At 37.4% G+C, this 19,391-nt stretch overlaps 1 protein-coding gene across 3 annotated transcripts in view; it reads left to right on the top strand.

Annotated features, from left to right (window-relative positions):
- The window catches only part of FILIP1 (filamin A interacting protein 1), a 387,512-nt gene that overhangs the window by 253,502 nt on the left and 114,619 nt on the right, over positions 1 to 19,391 (top strand). For all 3 annotated transcript variants that reach the window (XM_053710450.1, XM_053710451.1, XM_053710449.1), the window contains exon 2: positions 18,860 to 19,117. In XM_053710450.1, the coding sequence (XP_053566425.1) occupies positions 18,866 to 19,117 (252 nt within the window). In that variant the 5' untranslated portion in view covers positions 18,860 to 18,865. The remainder of the gene's footprint in view (positions 1 to 18,859; positions 19,118 to 19,391) is intronic.

Raw genomic sequence — 19,391 nt, 5'->3', positions numbered from 1 at the left:
CTTGAATTCTGATTGGCTGATAGAATTCTATCAGCCAATCGGAATTAAGGTAGGAAAAATCCTATTGGCTGATGCAATCAACCAATAGGATTGAGCTCACATTCTATTGGCTGATTGGAACAGCCAATAGAATGCGAGCTAAATCCTATTGGCTGATTGGATCAGCCAATAGGATTGAAGTTCAATCCTATTGTCTGATTGCATCAGCCAATAGGATTTTTTCTACCTTAATTCCGATTGGTTGATAGAATTCTAAAGGAACCTTCATTCAGTCATTGGCCGTCGTTTGAAGAGGATGCTCTGCGTCGGATGTCTTGAAGATGGACCCTCTCCGCGCCAGATGGATGAAGATAGAAGATTCCATCTGGATGAAGACTTCTGCCCATCTGGAGGACCACTTCTGCCCGGTTGAATGAAGACTTCTGCCCGGTTGGGTGAAGACTTCTCACGGTAGGGTGATCTTCAAAGGGTTAGTGTTAATCTTCAAGGGGTTAGTGTTAGGTTTTTTAAGGGGGGATTGGGTGGGTTTTAGAGTACGGTTGGTTGTGTGGGTGGTGGGTTTTAATGTTGGGAGGGATTTGTACTTTTTATTTCAGGTAAAAGAGCTCATTACTTTGGGGCAATGTCCCGCAAAAGACCCTTTTAAGGGCTATTTGTAATTTAGTGTAGGGTAGGGCTTTTTTTATTTTGGGGGGCTTTTTTTATTTTGTTAGGGGGATTAGAGTAGGTGTAATTAGTTTAAAAATCGTATAATTTCTTTATTATTTGCTGTAATTTAGTGTTTTTTTCTGTACTTTAGATAATTTTATTTAATTGTAATTAATTGTATTTAATTTAGGTAATTCATTTAATTATAGTGTAGTGTTAGGTGTATTTGTAACTTAGGTTAGGTTTTAATTTACAGGTAAATTTGTCTTTATTTTAACTAGGTAGTTATTAAATAGTTAATAACTATTTCATAACTATTGTACCTAGTTAAAATAAATACAAAGTTGCCTGTAAAATAAAAATAAACCCTAAGCTAGATGCAATGTAACTATTAGTTATATTGTAGCTAGCTTAGGGTTTATTTTATAGGTAAGTATTTAGATTTAAATAGGAATTATTTAGTTAATTGTAGTAATTTTATTTAGATTTATTTTAATTATATTTAAGTTAGGGGGTGTTAGGGTTAGACTTAGGTTTAGGGGTTAATAACTTTATTATAGTGGCAGCGACGTTGGGGGCGGCAGATTAGGGGTTAATAAATGTAGGTAGGTTGCGGCGATGTTAGGGGCGGCAGATTAGGGGTTAATAATATTTAACTAGTGTTTGCGATGTGGGAGTGTGGCGGTTTAGCAGTTAATATGTTTATTATAGTGGCGGCGATGTCCAGTTCGGCAGATTAGGGGTTAAAATTTTTTTTTTTGTGTTTGCGATGTGGGGGGGGGGGGCCTTGGGTTAGGGGTTAATAGGTAGTTTATGGGTGTTAGTGTACTTTTTAGCACTTTAGTTAAGAGTTTTATGCTACGGCGTTGTAGTGTAAAACTCTTAACTACTGACTTTAAAATGCGGTACCAGGCTTGATAGGAGAGGGTCTACCGCTCACTTTTGGTCAGACTCGTAATACCGGCACTATGCAAGTCCCATTGAAAATATAGGATTGACGTAAGTGGATTTGCGGTTTTTCCGAGTCTGGCCAAAAAAGTGAGCGGTACACCTGTACCTGCAAGACTCGCAATACCAGCGGGCGTTAAAAAGCAGTGTTAGGACCTCTTAACGCTGCTTTTTAAGGCTAACGCACAACTCGTAATCTAGGCCATAGATTGTTAAAATAGCAATATGAATAAATATCTGAATAAGTGTGAGGCCTAGGCTAATATAATTCATAAATTATGAATTGATTGTCCAATAAGTCAGCTTTAAATTAAGTGAAACTTTTTTCTATGGAAAAAAACAAACATTTTAATACTTTAGAAATTTGTTTTAGGGGGTTGTTTGAAAGACATTTGACAATCAGTTAGTGGTCAGGGATTATGATATTGTGTTATGCATATAACAAATTCAGCTTTATATGCATGCACTAGAACATTTCATATAGTTTATTTTGGGTGCTGGTCGCTATCGAATGCTTTTGTAGAAAGCAGCCTGTTTTCAATATTTTATTTCAGGTCCAAAATATAATTATTCAGTGCACATTTACTCCTGGTCACTTATTTTGTAAACAGTAGAATGTTAAACCATATTTTATTCATTAAAGGGATGTGTTCATGGCATAATACAATGCTCTAATTCATTATTATGTGAATGGCCCTTTGTAACTCAGTGTTTAAAAGGTCATAAATGATTATAGTAGTGTAATGATAATGATCCTATATAACAGGTTATATGTAATGGTACTTCAGCAGTTCAGGATAAACAAATATATCATAGAACTCTGGATATAACAAGCTATTTTTTAATGCACAGTCTTATAGGCCGCATGCAATAGAAACTAATCCATGCAAAAAAAAATGTCTGTTGTATAAAGCTAATATAATCATCACAGAAATTCAATAATGGGATATACAGTTAGTAAAACAATACTGAAACAAGATGATTACCAACAGAACAAGCATAATTATGTATTATGAGTTTTTTTATGCAGCAAGCAACAAGCATGAAATAACATAATAATATCTGTGAGCCAAGAATGAACTTCTAAAACATATAATATTTATTAATTATAAGTGGGTTAGGGAGTATTGTTGTGAACATGGTGAATGCATGTGTGTTGCTAATGTATTCAATGACGTTTTGGTGATGTCACTAAGAGCATGATGACATCATAGGGATCATATCCTTTATTGCTAGATACCTGACTTCAGACTAAGGTATTTATTTTGTCCTTTAGGACAAAGAGGACTTGATACCAAAAGGGAAAAGAAAACCGCTGCCACTTATTTTTATTACTAATTTGATAAAATTGGCTGCAGATATATATATCGAAGATACTAAAGGTATCAGTGAGATCAGGGATCAAGTCCTGCAAAAAAAAGTGTGGGAACTCACCAAGACTTCCACCCCCTCACAATTAATATTGTGTGTGTGTATATATATATATATATATATATATATATATATACACACAAACACTGTATTTATTTGTATATAATCCATATAATCCATACATTTTGGTAATGAAAGCAAATTAAATCCAATGAAGTGTTGAATTGTTGCCTTTGGGTCTGAGAATCCTCCTCTGTCACAGAGTCTCACCCACTCAATTGTCTTATTTCTGCTGAGGGGAGCAAGCACACAGAAATATAAGCACCATGTTTTCTACACAATGCGGGGTGATCACACAGCAGGACCGCTGACAGGTTTGCATTTAGTGTATTGTAGGAAGTGTTACTGCCCATTACTAGAGGATTTCACTATCCCTCTAAAAAGACTGTGCTCCAACTCCTCCGACCAGCAACAGCAGTGTTAACTAAAGCATTTCTGTTCTCTGTCCAAAAATAGTGCAGGAACTCCATTTCCATGCATTCCCGCCCGACTTGACCCCTGAGTGAGATGAAGACAGAGATACTTTCATCTGTCCTCACTGAGCGATTGTTCCCATCTACTCACACACAGCACACTTTCTATTCATTCACTGAAACAAAATAACATAACATAACATGCGCATCATCTCCCTGTTGGCGCCAACAATCATAAATTTGCAGGTGTGGTCAATCTATTGAAACAGACTGATTACAGCATCAAACCAAAGCCCATCTGTAATGGGAAAATAAGGTGTGTTATTACTTCCTAAATATGTAATGTTTGCAACAAAAGAAACTGCTTCATTTGTAAAGCAGATGTTAAAAGGTCTTGACAAAAGATTCTGGATAACAAAAGAGAATAGTCTTCAGAGTCTTGTAGCTGAGTTGATTGATATTAGATTTCAGTGTAGGAACTATGTTTGATATCTAGTCTTAGATGCAAACAGCAGAACATATGAGTACTTGACTGTAGATAAATCAGCATAATGTGAATTTTATAGCAAACACATCAGATATAACCTCGCCACATTCCCTTATGGCCTCTAAACTGATACATTTCACTTGACCCTTCATAAATGTACCTGATGAAAATAAGTTCTAGGCAGATAAGAAGAATAACATCAGCTGGGTAAAACTATAAACCTGATGTTAGCCATAAAATAAAGGTTTAGATTAGGGTTCATTAAAGATAATATTTACATTGCTCTTAATTTTAATAAACATCCAGAACAGTGCTAGAGAGCTGCTCAAGAACCCTTGCGGGGCAGGTTCGCATATGCGAGCCTGCTTCCCGCAATGTAAGAAGCAGCGGTCATTAGAATGCTGCTTCTTACACCCTACGCCACCTCTGAAGTGGCGAGGGAAAATCACAGAGAGCTTGCTCACTCTCGGTGATTGACAGCCCCTTCAGTCGTGCTACTAGTCGTGCGAATAAAGAAGCAGGCATTACACACTGCGATAAGTGTGTAATGATACATACGGGCCAGCGGACGAACAGATCCACTGCCCGTATGTAGCAAAGGCGGATGGACAGCTTTGCAAGTTGAAATGCTGTCCGCCCGCCTCTTAATATGTGGGGCCCTACGTGTATATAATATGTACTTTTTAAACTGTATATAAAAACTGCAACAATTAAAAGGAACATAACTTATCTGCGGATCTTCACCACTTCTGTCACAGCCTGTAAGAATTTGTGCGCACCAAGATGGTGGTGCCATATATAAAAAATGGTTTCACCATCACCTGTAAACAGTTAAAATAAAAGAATGGCTCTCAAGAGAGGTGCAAGCACAGGAGAAAAAAATAGCATGGTGCACAGTAACCATTCCATTGAAGTTGTGATCAGACGTTTGTCCCTTTAAATTTAGTTGTAGCAGCCATTTTAGTATAATTGCAATACATATGAAAACAAATATTTAGACTATTTAATAATCATTACATTATTCATCATAAACATTATTAAGGGCACACTTTTATTTCTTCTAACAAAGCAGTACTGATGAATTATTACTGAGTAATGTGTAGGAGAGCAAATGACTACATTTATATGGAATTCCCACAAACCACTGTATTCTTCAGTAACTGCCCTCCCTTCAGTAACTGCCCTCCCTCTCTCTGCCTACTGTACTATTTATGAATGATCTTCTGGTAACTAAGAGTAAGTGGTTTTAGTTTTCACATTGCATTCTAATAATACATAACCTAGCATTGATTTTATATAAAACTGTCCATCTGTTATGTGTTGACAAATATCAATGGTTACAGTAAAACACATGTGTAGTGGCTATTGGCTTATGAGTTAATAGCATATCATTTGGTTTAATTACTTGCACTATTTAGCACAAACATTTTTTGCATGAAAAGAGTAATTACATTCTCCTCATAAAGTTTCAATTAAAGGTGCGAATATAAAATGCTGTAATGTGTTAGGGCAGTTTATTATGGCTCTGTTGCTTATAACTATGGGGTCTATTTATGAAATGTCTGTCCGACATGATCCGATCAGTGGATCATGTCCGACAGACATTGCTGAATGCGGAGAGCAATACACTCTCCGCATTCAGCATTGCACCAGCAGCTCTTGTGAACTGCTGGTGCAATGCTGCCCCCTGCAGAATCGCGGCCAATCGATTGGCCGCTAGCAGGGGGTGTCAATCAACCCCATCGTATTTGATCGGTTTGATTTCACGTGATCTCTGTCCGCCTCCTCAGAGCAGGCGGACAGGTTATGGAGCAGCGGTCTTTAGACCGCTGCTTCATAACTGATGTTTCTGGTGTTTCTGGCGAGTTACGGAGCTTGATAAATGGGCCCCTATGTGTTTAACCCCTGCAAAGTGACATTTTTATTTTCATGTCCCTTTTAAGATTGTTAATATTTTATATCAAAACTATACTTAGAACCCATTTCTGGCATGAACCTCTAATCCAATAAAAGTAGCCCTTTAATTCCATACAACTTGTAGGAAAGTCTTAAGGCTAGATCATATTAAAGTAGTAAACAGAATAACTACTAGTTATGTCAGATAATTGCACTTATCCAGCCCCTTTTGTGTTCTTCTACATTCTACCCTAATGGGACTTTAATCTCTCTAGGACCCTTACACAATAAAGAGGAGTCAATATGACCTAATAAACATGAGGTAAATGTATTCAAGGGCTCCATATAGATTTAGCTTCAAAATGACTCGATATTCCTTTGTTTACGTGCAAATTGGCATAACTGACAAAAAATAACACCATAATCTATATTTTTTTTATAGGCAAATTACAAAAAAACATTTGGGCGATGTTAGTTTAAAGGGATAATAAAGTCAAAATTAAACGTTTATATTTCAGAGCATGCAATTTTACATAACGTTACAATTTACTTAAATTATCTAATTTGATTCATTCTCTTAGTATCCTTTGTTGTAAAGCATGCCTGGGTAGGCTCAGAAGCATCAATGTAGTACTGAGAGGTAGCTGCTGATTGGTGGCTGCACATATATGTCTCTTGTCATTTGCTAAAAGACCAAAGGGGGAGTGTGAGGGTACCAGAACACCTAAACAATTGTGCTGTTACAGTCCCGTATCTTAAATACCACAGGGAATTTTTCCTTGTAGTGTACCCAGTGTGCTCTCTTTAAAACGCTTGGCAGTTATCAAGGTTTGATCAAATTCAAATTCAACAGTGGAATACAAGTGAGTTCATATATGTACTTGATGTGGTCTCACCTTTGTCGACAGTCCAAGGAATGTCCTTTATGCAGGGCCGTCTGCTGCTTCCTTAGCATCCATAGATAGGTAAGAACCACACTTCTTTTTCAATCCGTTTGTGCCGCACTTTATTCGGAACTTTTCCAGAGGCGCCGTAAATTTACGCCCACCCGGGGGCGTGTCCGATATGGACTGGGCAATCCTCCAACCGAATGATTCCAGGCCGCAATAGAGATTGACGTCAGACCAGAGTTCCACCAATCCGATTCGCCCTCAAGGACCGCTCCCTCTCGGCAACGAGTCAGCGACTCTACACAATGTGTTGATGCCGATTTGGCGTCCAGGGTAACCAAGCACTCCGGGGATAATTAGGATAGCACAGAGCAGGGATACTAGCGCTCTCCAGGCAAAAAGATCCACCACAGCAAAGAAGGAGATGAGAGCGCTAGTAGTATAAATAAAACATAACCTTTATTTGGTTATTAAAAGTAGAACAGTAGTCACTTATCAGAAAAAATAGAGGGGGTACCTCTTGCTGGCAGGCTTACGCGTTTCGGCTAGGCCGTAATCATAGCATGTTAATGCCAGCCACAGGTGTGCTTTTTATACATAATTGCACCATCATCATTGGATAAAACAAACATGTCATTAAAAACAATAACACGCCCAGAATCTGTTTAACCCCTTACATATTGGAAGGTAACACGGACTCGATTGAACAATTCAAAAAACATAGGTAATAAGTAAAAGATGTTTGTTTGTTACTATACAGATTGTTAGATATATATACTGGCATCAGTGCAGTATTGTTGATTTAAACATTGCAAACTTCGCTTAGTACATATAAGCACAAACAACTTGAATATCACTTTTGATGTAAATAGACATAGACATATGGGTTAGAAGGAGTAAGATAATATCCTACTATTTCTATTCAGATTATTTTTCTCAAAACACATAACGTTATTTTTGTAAAACAGAGAAAGATAGATATATATATATGAATAGAGTAAACCACAACAGGATCAATTTGTATAACCGTGGGGTGCTAAACTAATATGTATATATATTGTATATATGTTATAGCACATGCCCAAATGGACACAATTAGGACTGTGATAGAACATAATGCATATGTTTTAGAATATATGGATACTGTAGTATCCAGATACCTCAGATATAAAAGAGGAAATAACACTATTCTGTGCAATGCAGTTAATAGTTGCAGGCTTGCTTCTAGTCCCTATTTTCAGAGCATGTGTAAATATATATATATAGAATCTGAAAAATTACCCCATATGTTACATGAGTGTGTATCCATCACAGATAAATGGGACTGTGGTCAATATATTTAATATAATTTGTTTAACAACACTCAATGGTAACAATAAGGCAATAGATCCAAAATATATTAGATTATATGTAGGGAGAGAAGCAACTGAGGTAGTGGACATCAGGAGAGGGGAAAAGGAGGGGGAGAGAAAGAGAAGGGATAAAAGAGGAGTAGAATAGAGGAATATTCAAATGGTTGGATCCAAAAAATCATATCAAATATATGGTAGTCTATCTACTAAACTAAGCCAAAATCCCCAAAGATATGGTAGCTTATTCCCAATAGTTTATAAGGTCGAACTCAGAGTTCAGACTTCTTGGTATCCTAGTATCTAGCTTGAAGATCCATAGCATCTCTCTTTTGGATAGTGCTATTTCCCGATCTCCCCCACGCTTGGGTCTCAGTACCATATCTATAGGTTGCCAAGAAAAACATGTTAAGTTTTTTCCATGGATTTCAGCAAAGTGGTGTACCAATGGGGTGGTAGCTTTTCCCACCCTGATGGTGGATAGGTGCTCGATAATTCTTGTTCTAATCTCCCTGGTGGTGAGCCCTATGTACTGCTTTCCACATGCTGTACATGTGATACAGTAGATAATGTAGGTAGATGTACAATTCATGCAAAAATTGATATCATAGGTTTTTCCTGTCACCGTCGAAGTGAATTGTTCTGACACCGTCAAATATTCACACGCCCCACATCTAGAGCTACCGCATCTATAGGAGCCTTTACAGCTTAACCAGGCACTGCCTTGGGAAGCATCTCTTGTAAGGACTGTAGGAGAAAGTATATTTCTCAGAGAACGATTTCGTCTATAGGAGCATCTGAGCCCCTCTTTGACACACTGTATGAGTCTGTCGTCTGCAATTAACATTCCAAAGTGTTTTTTAACAATGTTGCAGACTTCCTCATATTGAGCACTATATTCAGTGACAAACGTCACACTTCCCTGGGCTTTGCTTTCTTTGGGCGGTTTATCTTTGAGTAGTTCACACCTATCTACTTTGTCCACCTCTTTGTATGCTCTATTCAGAATTCTTTTTGGATAGCCTCTTTGTGATAGTCGTTTCTTGACTTCTACCATTTGTATTGTGCTCTCTTCAATTTCAGAGCAATTTCGTTTGGCTCGCATGAGCTGACCCTTAGCGATTGCATATGGCACATGCTTGGGGTGACAGCTCTTAGCATGCAGTACAGAATTTCCTGATATCGGTTTTCTGTACAGGCTTGTTTCAACAGTGCCATTGGGGTTACCCTTCAGCACTATATCCAGGAAGTTAATCTTGGTAGGTTCAACTTCACTAGTGAATCTCAAACCAATATCATTGGCATTAAGGTCCCTTAGGAAGTCCCCCAAATCATTATGTGCACCGTGCCAGATCAAGATCAAATCATCGATAAAGTGTTGATAAAAGGTGACGGAGCCACGCTGGGGATTTCTATCTCCAAAAATGTGGGACAGCTCCCACCAACCCATAAAGAGGTTGGCATAGGAGGGGGCGAATTTCGCCCCCATAGCTGTCCCACATCTCTGGAGGTAAAACACCCCCTCAAACTCAAAAAAGTTATGAGTTAGTAGAAATTCAGCCACTTGTAGAATATACTTTTGAAACTCCTTGGAAAAGGAGGACCAGTTCTTTAGGAAGAATGATAGCGCTTCTAACCCCTTAGAGTGTGGAATGGAGGAATAGAGAGCTGTTACATCTATGGTAACCCACAGACTCTTTCCTTCCACCCATACGACATCCAGGGCCGGACTGGGAATAAAAAGCAGCCCTGGAAAAATATGAAGACCAGCCCTATTTTTTGTTGAGTTGGTAGAATGCACAGGCCCCATTTTTCTCAAAGTAGATTACTGGGACACTCCTTCCCCAATATTTTCTTCAGAATTAAATTATATTACTTTGTTTTAAATAAAAAAGCCAGATTGATGTTATATAGGCACCTTACAACCCAACTGCATCCATTAATCACCCCTTTAAATTGTAGCTTTCCAGCCCCATCTGCTGCAGCCCACCGGGAAATCTCCTGGTATCCTGGTAGGCCAATCCAGCCCTGACGACATCTTGTATTAAATTCATAAGGTGTTTCGTATCTCTGAGAAAGCTAGGGAGAGCCAGAACAAAAGGATAAAGAATCATATCCAACCATTCAGACAACCGTTCAAATAATGAACCTATGCCACTGACTATCGGACGTCCTTTTACATCAGTTAGAGACTTATGCACCTTTGGGAGGTGATGAAACACAGGAGTGACTGGATGTTCAACATACAGATATGACAATGTATCATTGTCTAAAAAGCCACTCTCTGCTCCTTCATCCAAAAGGTGCATAAGTTCTCTTTTGAAGCGGTGTGTGGGGTTAGCCGATAGAACTGTGTAACAATTTATATCGTTCAGCTGTCGGAGGGCTTCATCGATATATTGAGCCCTGTTCATAACCACAACTGAGCCACCCTTATCCGCATTTTTAATAACCAGATTTTGGTTGTTGGACAGATAATTCAAAGCTTCCATTTCCGCTCTGTTTAGGTTACCAGGTATTTTTTCTGATAAGTGACTACTGTTCTACTTTTAATAACCAAATAAAGGTTATGTTTTATTTATACTACTAGCGCTCTCATCTCCTTCTTTGCTGTGGTGGATCTTGTCATTTGCTCCCAGTAGTGCATTGCTGCTCCTTCAACAAAGGATACAAAGACAAAGAAGCAAATTTGATAATAGAAGTAGATTAGAAAGTTGTTGTAAATTCTATGTTCTATCTAAATCATGAAGGAACAATTTCGATTAAGTTAAAGGGACAGTCTAATCCAAATTTTGTATTGTTTAAAAAGATAGATAATCCCTTTATTACACATTCCCCAGTTTTGAATAACCAACCCCAGGGCCGTCTTTAATATTGACTGGACCCTGTGCAAAAATGTTCTTGCCCCCCCCCCACCCTATGCAATTTCGCTCTCCACCCCAATATCCCAAAAAACAACTTAATCAATTTATTTTATAAAAAAATGTGAATTATTAGCCCAGCAGTGGATCATCCACTGCTGGGCTAATCATATTTTTAAAAAAAAGGAAATAAATTGCAATATGTGAAACTGGACCTAAGCAGTGCTAATAAGTAAATAAATATATAAATCCCTCCACTGTAGATTCATTTAATATGCTTTTGAATGTGATTCTGGTGTGAGGTTAGATGGTTAAAGAGATTTAGGGCAGCCAACAGGAGCAAAGCAAGGTAAAGACTGAGGGGGAAGCATGGAGGTGCAGACAAATATAAGTTTGCTGACTGGAACAGCAGAACTACTATGGGAAGCTGTAAAATCTGAGACAGAGAGAAAACAAAAACTATAAAAATAAACCTTACATTAATGTGTGAAGTATCAGCATGACACTATACATCAGCCACAGCAGCACATGTCCCTTCTTTACTAGGAACAAGTTCCCTCTCACCCTGTACTAGACAATGCTGCATGGGGAGGGGTATCTGTGCACTCACTTATTCTTCCCACTGACACCTTTCTACAAAGCACTGTTCCCAAACTTCAGTTAGTTGATCTTAGGGCCACAGCAGAAAGAGCAGGGCTAAGGGGACCAGCAGACTGGATGCTGCCTGCCCAAGGCTGCATGGATACAGTGTGAGACAAGTCACACAGCCTCAAGACTGAAGAGAGCAGTGTGTGCAGCTGCACAGATGCTGAAATCCTCACGTGCCTGCCACTCCAGCTTTCTGCTGCATGCGCCTACTGTCAGTCCTACCCACAAACAATCCCCACCATCAGAGCAGTTACCTGGTAACAGTGGTAACCCCACCAGGACCTTTTCTGATGCAGTGGGAATGGCTGGATGCAGAGTTAGGATTTAGCATTCAGTGCTGCAAAGTGCACATCTAAAACAGCACATGGCAATAGCTTGGCATGTCACATGACACCGGCATGGTCTGGCACAGTTTCTCATAAATAAATATAAGCAGAGAACTTTTGACTGTGACAGTATTAGGACTGACTGTGTGTGTTCTCCATGTCACATCAGCAGTCTGGTATGAACCAAAAAAATATATATATAGTTTTTTTTTTTAGGACTCTTGGGCCCCTCAACAAAGACTGGGCCCTGGGCAGCTGCCCCTTTTGCCCTGTGTTAAAGACGGTGCTGACCAACCCTGTTATATTAATATACTTTTTACCTCTGTGATTACCTTGTATCTAAGTCTCTGCAGACAGCCCCCTTATCTCAGTGTTATAACAATGACATGTAAACAAAACATTTACACCTAGATTACGAGTTTTGCGTTAGAGGCTATGTGGTGCTAACGAGCAGTTATACTCACCGCTCACTTACGGACAGGGCTGGTATTACGGGTTTTTACAAACCCGGCGTTAACTGCAAAAAAGTGATCGTAGAGCAAAATTTTGCTCCACATCTCACCTCAATACCAGCGCTGCTTACGTTAGTGGTGAGCTGGCTGAACGTGCTCATGCACGATTTCCCCATAGGAATCAATGGGGAGAGTCGGCTGAAAAAAACCTAACACCTGCAAGAAAACAGCGTTTAGATCCTAACGCAGCCACATTGATTCCTAGGGGAAAATACATTTATGTCTACACCTAACACCCTAACATGAACCCTGAGTCTAAACACCCCTAATCTTACACTTATTAACCCCTAATCTGCCGCCTGACATCGCTGACACCTACATTATATTGATTAACCCCTAATCTGCCGCTTCGGACACCGCCACCACCTACATTATACTTATGAACCCCTAATCTGCTGCCCCCAACATCGCCGCCATCTACATTATATTTATTAACCCCTAATCTGCCGCCCCCAATGTCGCTGCAACCTACCTACTCTTCTTAACCCCTAATCTGCCGCTCCCAACGTCGCCCCCACTATATTAAAGTTATTAACCCTTAAATCTAAGTCTAACCCTAACACCCCCTAACTTAAATATAATTTAAATAAATCTAAATAAAATTACTATTATTACCTAAATAATTCCTATTTAAAACTAAATACTTATCTATTAAATAAACCCTAAGCTAGCTACAATATAACTAATAGTTACATTGTATCTATCTTAGGGTTTATTTTTATTTTACAGGCAAGTTTGTATTTATTTTAACTAGGTAGAATAGTTATTAAATAGTTATTAACTATTTAATAACTACCTAGTTAAAATAAAGACAAATTTACCTGTAAAATAAAACCTAATCTAAGTTACAATTACACCTAACACTACACTATAATTAAATTAATTCCCTAAATTAAATACAATTAAATAAAATTATCTAAAGTACAAAAATACACACTAAATTACAGAAAATAATAAACAAATTGCAAGATTTTTAAACTAATTACACCAAATCTAATCCCCCTAACAAAAAAAAGCCCCCCCCCACACTAAATTACAAATAGCCCTTAAAAGGGCCTTTTGCGGGGCATTGCCCCAAAGTAATCAGCTCTTTTACCTGTAAATAAAAGTACAAATCCCCCCCAACATTAAAACCCACCACCCACACAACCAACCCTACTCTAAAACCCACCCAATACCTCCTTAAAAAAACCTAACACTAACCCCTTGAAGATCACCTTACCGGTAGAAGTCTTCACCCAACCAGGCCTAAGTCCCCAACGAAGCCAGGAGAAGTCTTCATCCAAGCCGGGCGAAGTGGTCCTCCAGACGGGCAGAAGTCTTCATCCAGACGGCATCTTCTATCTTCATCCATTAGGCACGGAACAGCCAATAGAACGCCAGCTCAATCCTATTGGCTGATTGCATCAGCCAATAGGATTTTTGCTACCTTAATTCCGATTGGCTGATAGAATTCTATCAGCCAATCGGAATTGAAGGGATGCCATCTTGGATGACATCACTTAAAGGAACTGTCATTTAGTAAGAAGACTTTGATGGAAGAGGATGCTCCATGCCGGATGTCTTGAAGATGGACCCGCTCCGCACCGGATGGATGAAGATAGAAGATGCCGTCTGGATGAAGACTTCTGCCCGTCTGGAGGACCACTTCACCCGGCTTGGATGAAGACTTCTCCTGGCTTCGTTGAGGACTTCGGCCCGGTTGGGTGAAGACTTCTCCCGGTAAGGTGATCTTCAAGGGGTTAGTGTTAGGTTTTTTAAGGGGGTATTGGGTGGGTTTTAGAGTAGGGTTGGTTGTGTGGGTCGTGGGTTTTAATGTTGGGGGGGATTTGTACTTTTTTTTACAGGTAAAGGAGCTGATTACTTTGGGGCAATGCCCCGCAAAAGGCCCTTTTAAGGGCTATATGTAATTTAGGGTAGGGCTTTTTTTATTTTGGGAGGGCTTTTTTATTTTGTTTTGGGATTAGATTAGGTGTAATTAGTTTAAAAATCTTGTAATTTGTTTATTATTTTCTGTAATTTAGTGTGCTTTTTTTTTGTACCTTAGATAATTTTATTTAATTGTATTTAATTGTATTTAATTTAATTTAGGGAATTAATTTAATTATAATGTAGTGTTAGGTGTAATTGTAACTATTCTACCTAGTTAAAATAAATACAAACTTGCCTGTAAAATAAAAATAAACCCTAAGATAGATACAATGTAACTATTAGTTATATTGTAGCTATCTTAGGGTTTATTTTATAGGTAAGTATTTAGTTTTAAATAGGAATAATTTAGATAATGATAGTTATTTTTATTTAGATGTATTTAAATTATATTTAAGTTAGGGGGTGTTAGGGTTACACTTAGATTTAGGGGTTAATAACTTTAATATAGTGGCGACGACGTTGGGGCGGCAGATTAGGGGTTAATAAATGTAGGTAGGTTGCGGTGATGTTAGGAACGGCAGATTAGAGGTTAATAAAATTTAACTAGTGTTTGCGAGGCGGGAGTGCGGCGATTTAGGGGTTAATATATTTATTATAGTGGCGGCGATGTCCAGTTCGGCAGATTAGGGGTTAAAAATTTTATTATAGTGATTGCAATGTGGGAGGGCCTCGGTTTAGGGGTTAATAGGTAGTTTATGGGTGTTAGTGTACTGTTTAGCACTTTAGTTAAGAGTTTTATGCTACGGCATTGTAGTGTAAGACTCTTAACTACTGACTTTGTACTGAAATGTGGTACCAGTCTTGACAAGAGAGGGTCTACCGCTCACTTTTTTTCAGACTCGTAATACCAGTGCTATGCAAGTCCCATTGAAAAAATAGGATACGCAATTGACGTAAGTGGATTTGCCGTATTTCCAAGTCTGGCCAAAAAAGTGAAAGGTACACCTGTACCTGCAAGACTCGTAATACCAGCGGGCGTTAAAAAGCAGCGTTGGGACCGGCCAACGCTGCTTTTTAAGCCTAACGCAAGACTTGTAATCTAGCCGTTACTTACTAGAATGTGGAATACTGAATTTCTAAAACTCATAAGATTTTACATAAACATTATTGTACAGTGATGTTTAATAGATATCTCAGTTGCTTTTTTATATCAAGTTAACATTAAAATTGCTTAGTGAAGTGAGGAAGGAGTCAAAATTATATTATGCACTTCAATACAGACATCTAGAGACTGGAAGTTGTCTGTATTTTGATATAAGAATAGTAAAACAAATGTTCCCAATGACATTTCTTTTGACATTTAAATGTTTCTGTAGAATACATTTTATTATTTAAATATCAAATATTGGCACTTAAATATTTGAATGTAACATTCAGATATTATATTTAGTATAGCTTATAGCAGATTTACAATCAAGAGTCAACAATCAAATGTAGAAATTAGAATATTCAAACTATTACATTTGATAAAGGAAAAGTTAACAGTTTTTTGTTTTTTTATAAAAAGAAGACAAGCAAATATTTGACATGAGGTTGAAACAAACGTGTTACTGTTGCCGAAAGATTTAATCATTCTTATTACCACAGCAAAACAGCAGTTTCATTAGATACATAACGCAACTGCAGGAATAAGATAGAATAGCTAAATTATATTTTATAAACACGTGACTCTCACATGTATATTATAATTTTGCTAAATTATTCATTATAACCCTACGACTAGCACTTCCACTAAGCCATATACTCTGTTATTAATGCACATGGTTGTTATTCCATACTAATGCTATGAAGGCTTAAAACTGTTTGCACTTAGCAGACTTCATGGGATAAATCTCTCTTACATTTCTAATTGTTATTCAACTAACTCTTACTAATTAAAATATAATTAGATTATATTTATAAAAGTGTGTGATTTGGTTCATTTATCCTACACCTTTCACAATCTAAACAATCACTCAGAACTCATAGCTGTCCAACCTATTTATGACTGCCGTGGGTCAGCAGGTCTGCTCTGCCCTATTGCCCACTCAACAGATCAGAGCACAGTGGTCTGTGGGGGTGACACAATGACCTCCCTAACAAAACTCTGCCTTAAGTCCCACTCTTGATCCTATCATGTATATTCCTCACAACTAGGCAGTCATTTTATCCCTTGGATGCCGGTAACATACAAATCACTAATTGGTTTCCAGTAACACTTATAAACAGTAGGGATTTGACCCCTTGACTTCCCCTCACTTTTTATACCCCATATCTGTAATGCATTGAGGCATTGGAGGAATTTAGCACTCATAGGGGCAGAGTGTTTCAAGAGCGAGCCTTGTCCGTTTGGCATTTAATAAATTGGGGAATGGACAATAAATAAAAAACGGACATTTAAATGTACAGTTTTTTTGTGAAGATTTTACTGGACAGCCTGCTAAAATACTGGACTGTCCAGTTGAATACTGGTCACCTGGCAACCCTAATTACATAGGATACCATACTGATTAGATTGTGATGTGCTTAGTCTCCATTTATCTAGTGTTACGTTATTTTGCTTCACTATACAAATAAATGGTAATAATAATAATTTATATGCATAGTCATTTGAATAGACAGCTGCATGCAATATAGTCTGTTACATCTCATTTGGGAGTGTTCTATTATTTTTTCTTATATTTTTTTCCAGATCTCTATGGGCATAACACAAGATATATATATATATATATATATATATATATATATATATATATACAACTTTTAAAATGATGGGGACCAGAAGTTGCAAAGGGAGTTAAAAATCCTCCACTATGCACAAAATGTAGAGCGAATAACTCATTGTGTAGTCTATTAACAAATCTAAACAAGTCAGGAGGTTTGCTTTTCCCACAGCAAACCTCTGGATAAATCATTCCCAGTGCAGCAAATGATTCTGGGTAAGACATGCAAATGAGGTTCACAACGAGTCACTTTTTTTTACTTTAGTCTGCTTTTAGGCAGATTCCCTTAAGGCACTGGTTTTCAAACCTGTCCTTAGGCCTCCCCAACAGGACAGGTTTTCAGGATTACCTTGGCAGAGAGCAGGTAAAAAAAAAACAACATGTTTACTAAGCAGCTGATTTTTTTTTACCTGTGCTCCAGTTCAGATATCATCAAATATATGGCCTGTTAGGGAGTCCTGAGGACAGGTTTGAAAACCAGTGCCTTAAGGTAATCTGCCTAAAAGCAGACTGAAGTAAATCAAGTGAGCCATTGTGAACTTCATTTGCATGTCTTACCCAGAATCCTTTGTTGCATTGTAAATGATTCAAGCCTTCTGACTAGTATCAATTCAGAAAGGAAGAGGAATCAAGTGAAATCTCCAGCTTCTTTTATTAAGACCAAAAGATTAGTGTTACAATTTCCACCAAGGCTCAAATCAATTATAAAGTTAACTAAGCATAAGACCTGCAGTCGGCTTGTCTTACGCGTTTTGGCTCGCAGGTGGCCTTACTCATAGACTGTCCTTCTGACTAGTCTAGATTTGTGAATGGACTACACAATGAGTTATTCTCTCTCTATATATATATATACAGTATATATATATGTGTGTGTGTGTTAGTTGATGGTTTTAAACTATGGGAATGTGCAAAGAAGGTTCTACAACAATTAAATACATCTAAAAAACCACAATTATTAAAAATGAAAAACAATATTCTTTTAGGTTCACATTTTCCATAAAAGTGCTTGTATCAATTTTTTGGTGCCAATGAGACATGTTTAATGGTAAAAAAAAGCTCAGCCTCATACATGAACTTTGAAATGCACATTATATTTTTTTATAAATGTTTTAAATAAGATGTAGTTTTCATTATGGTGATAGAACAATACAGAATGTGTATATTTCTGGTAGCGATAACAATTAAAAAATAGAACAAATCTCTATCCTTACATGTAAAACTGCATTACAGTGAGGCACATGTCATTTTGAATAGAAAGTTTAACACAGTGGAGGCACCTGGTCCTAAAATGGAAATGTTATGCACTTTCTAATTAATGTATTTATGTGTATGTAATCACACCATGAAAGTCAGCTAAAACAACACCCTGGCTTTCAGCCAGATTATACGCTGGTGATGATGCAGCTAAACTAAGCAAATGACTTCCTTGAAACATAACAGAATACTTGTTTTTCCATTGTACAGAGAGGAAGGTTTGTGCTTCTGTGTCTAACATCAGTATGTTTTTATTATTTTACATAACTGATTATGCTGCTGGTATTTTAGTACTATAAGGAGGCATAGTTTGGCAAAACTCATTTTTTATTTATATATTTTTTATCTGCTTTTCTTTTGTTGTTATTTTTAGCCTTCCTTTTAAATATATATATATATACACACACATTTTTATATATTGTTTATTTTATATATGAACTTATTCCTTTTTTTAAAGTGGAACACAATTTTAATATAATGCTGAATAATCTGTTTATGTACAAATAAATCACACCTTTCTGTTTGTAGATTTTTATTGGATTTTTTTCTCTATTGATTGCAGGTAGGAATGAGATCACGAAACCAAGGCGGAGAAAGCTCACACATCACAAACTGCAGCAATGGAAATTCATTGGAAGATGAAAATATCAATGAGCAATCCAAAACTAAGAATAAATCTCATAAAAATAAAGAGGATGAGGTCCTGGTTTTGGGAACAGTTAAAAGACACCTGAAATCAACTGAGAAGAACAAAAAATCCTGTGAACCAACCAAGGAAGATCTTGTTAAGCTGCTTAGTGTAATGGAAGGGGAGCTACAGGTAGTGTACACTCAATAGCTGTTATCATCTTCTGTTATGCATTGCCTGGGATAATTGACCTTTCTATATTACAATAACTGGTTATTAAAAAGGGCAATCATATATTTATAATGTATAGAATTCCTAAGGAGATAAATTACACCAATTCCTATGTTATCCTAGAAAGATGATGGGGAACTGTTTTTTTCCCTATCCTTTTTCCTTTTATTCATATTTATTTATTTATTTATTTATTTTCCTTAAAATAAAATGTAATAAATATATGCTTCAGATG

The sequence above is a fragment of the Bombina bombina genome, chromosome 4 (genome assembly GCF_027579735.1).
Source record: "Bombina bombina isolate aBomBom1 chromosome 4, aBomBom1.pri, whole genome shotgun sequence".
In the NCBI taxonomy this organism is placed as follows: Eukaryota; Metazoa; Chordata; class Amphibia; order Anura; family Bombinatoridae; genus Bombina; species Bombina bombina.
Note: the sequence above shows the minus strand (reverse complement) of the source record. Positions and strands in the feature narration are given on the sequence as shown.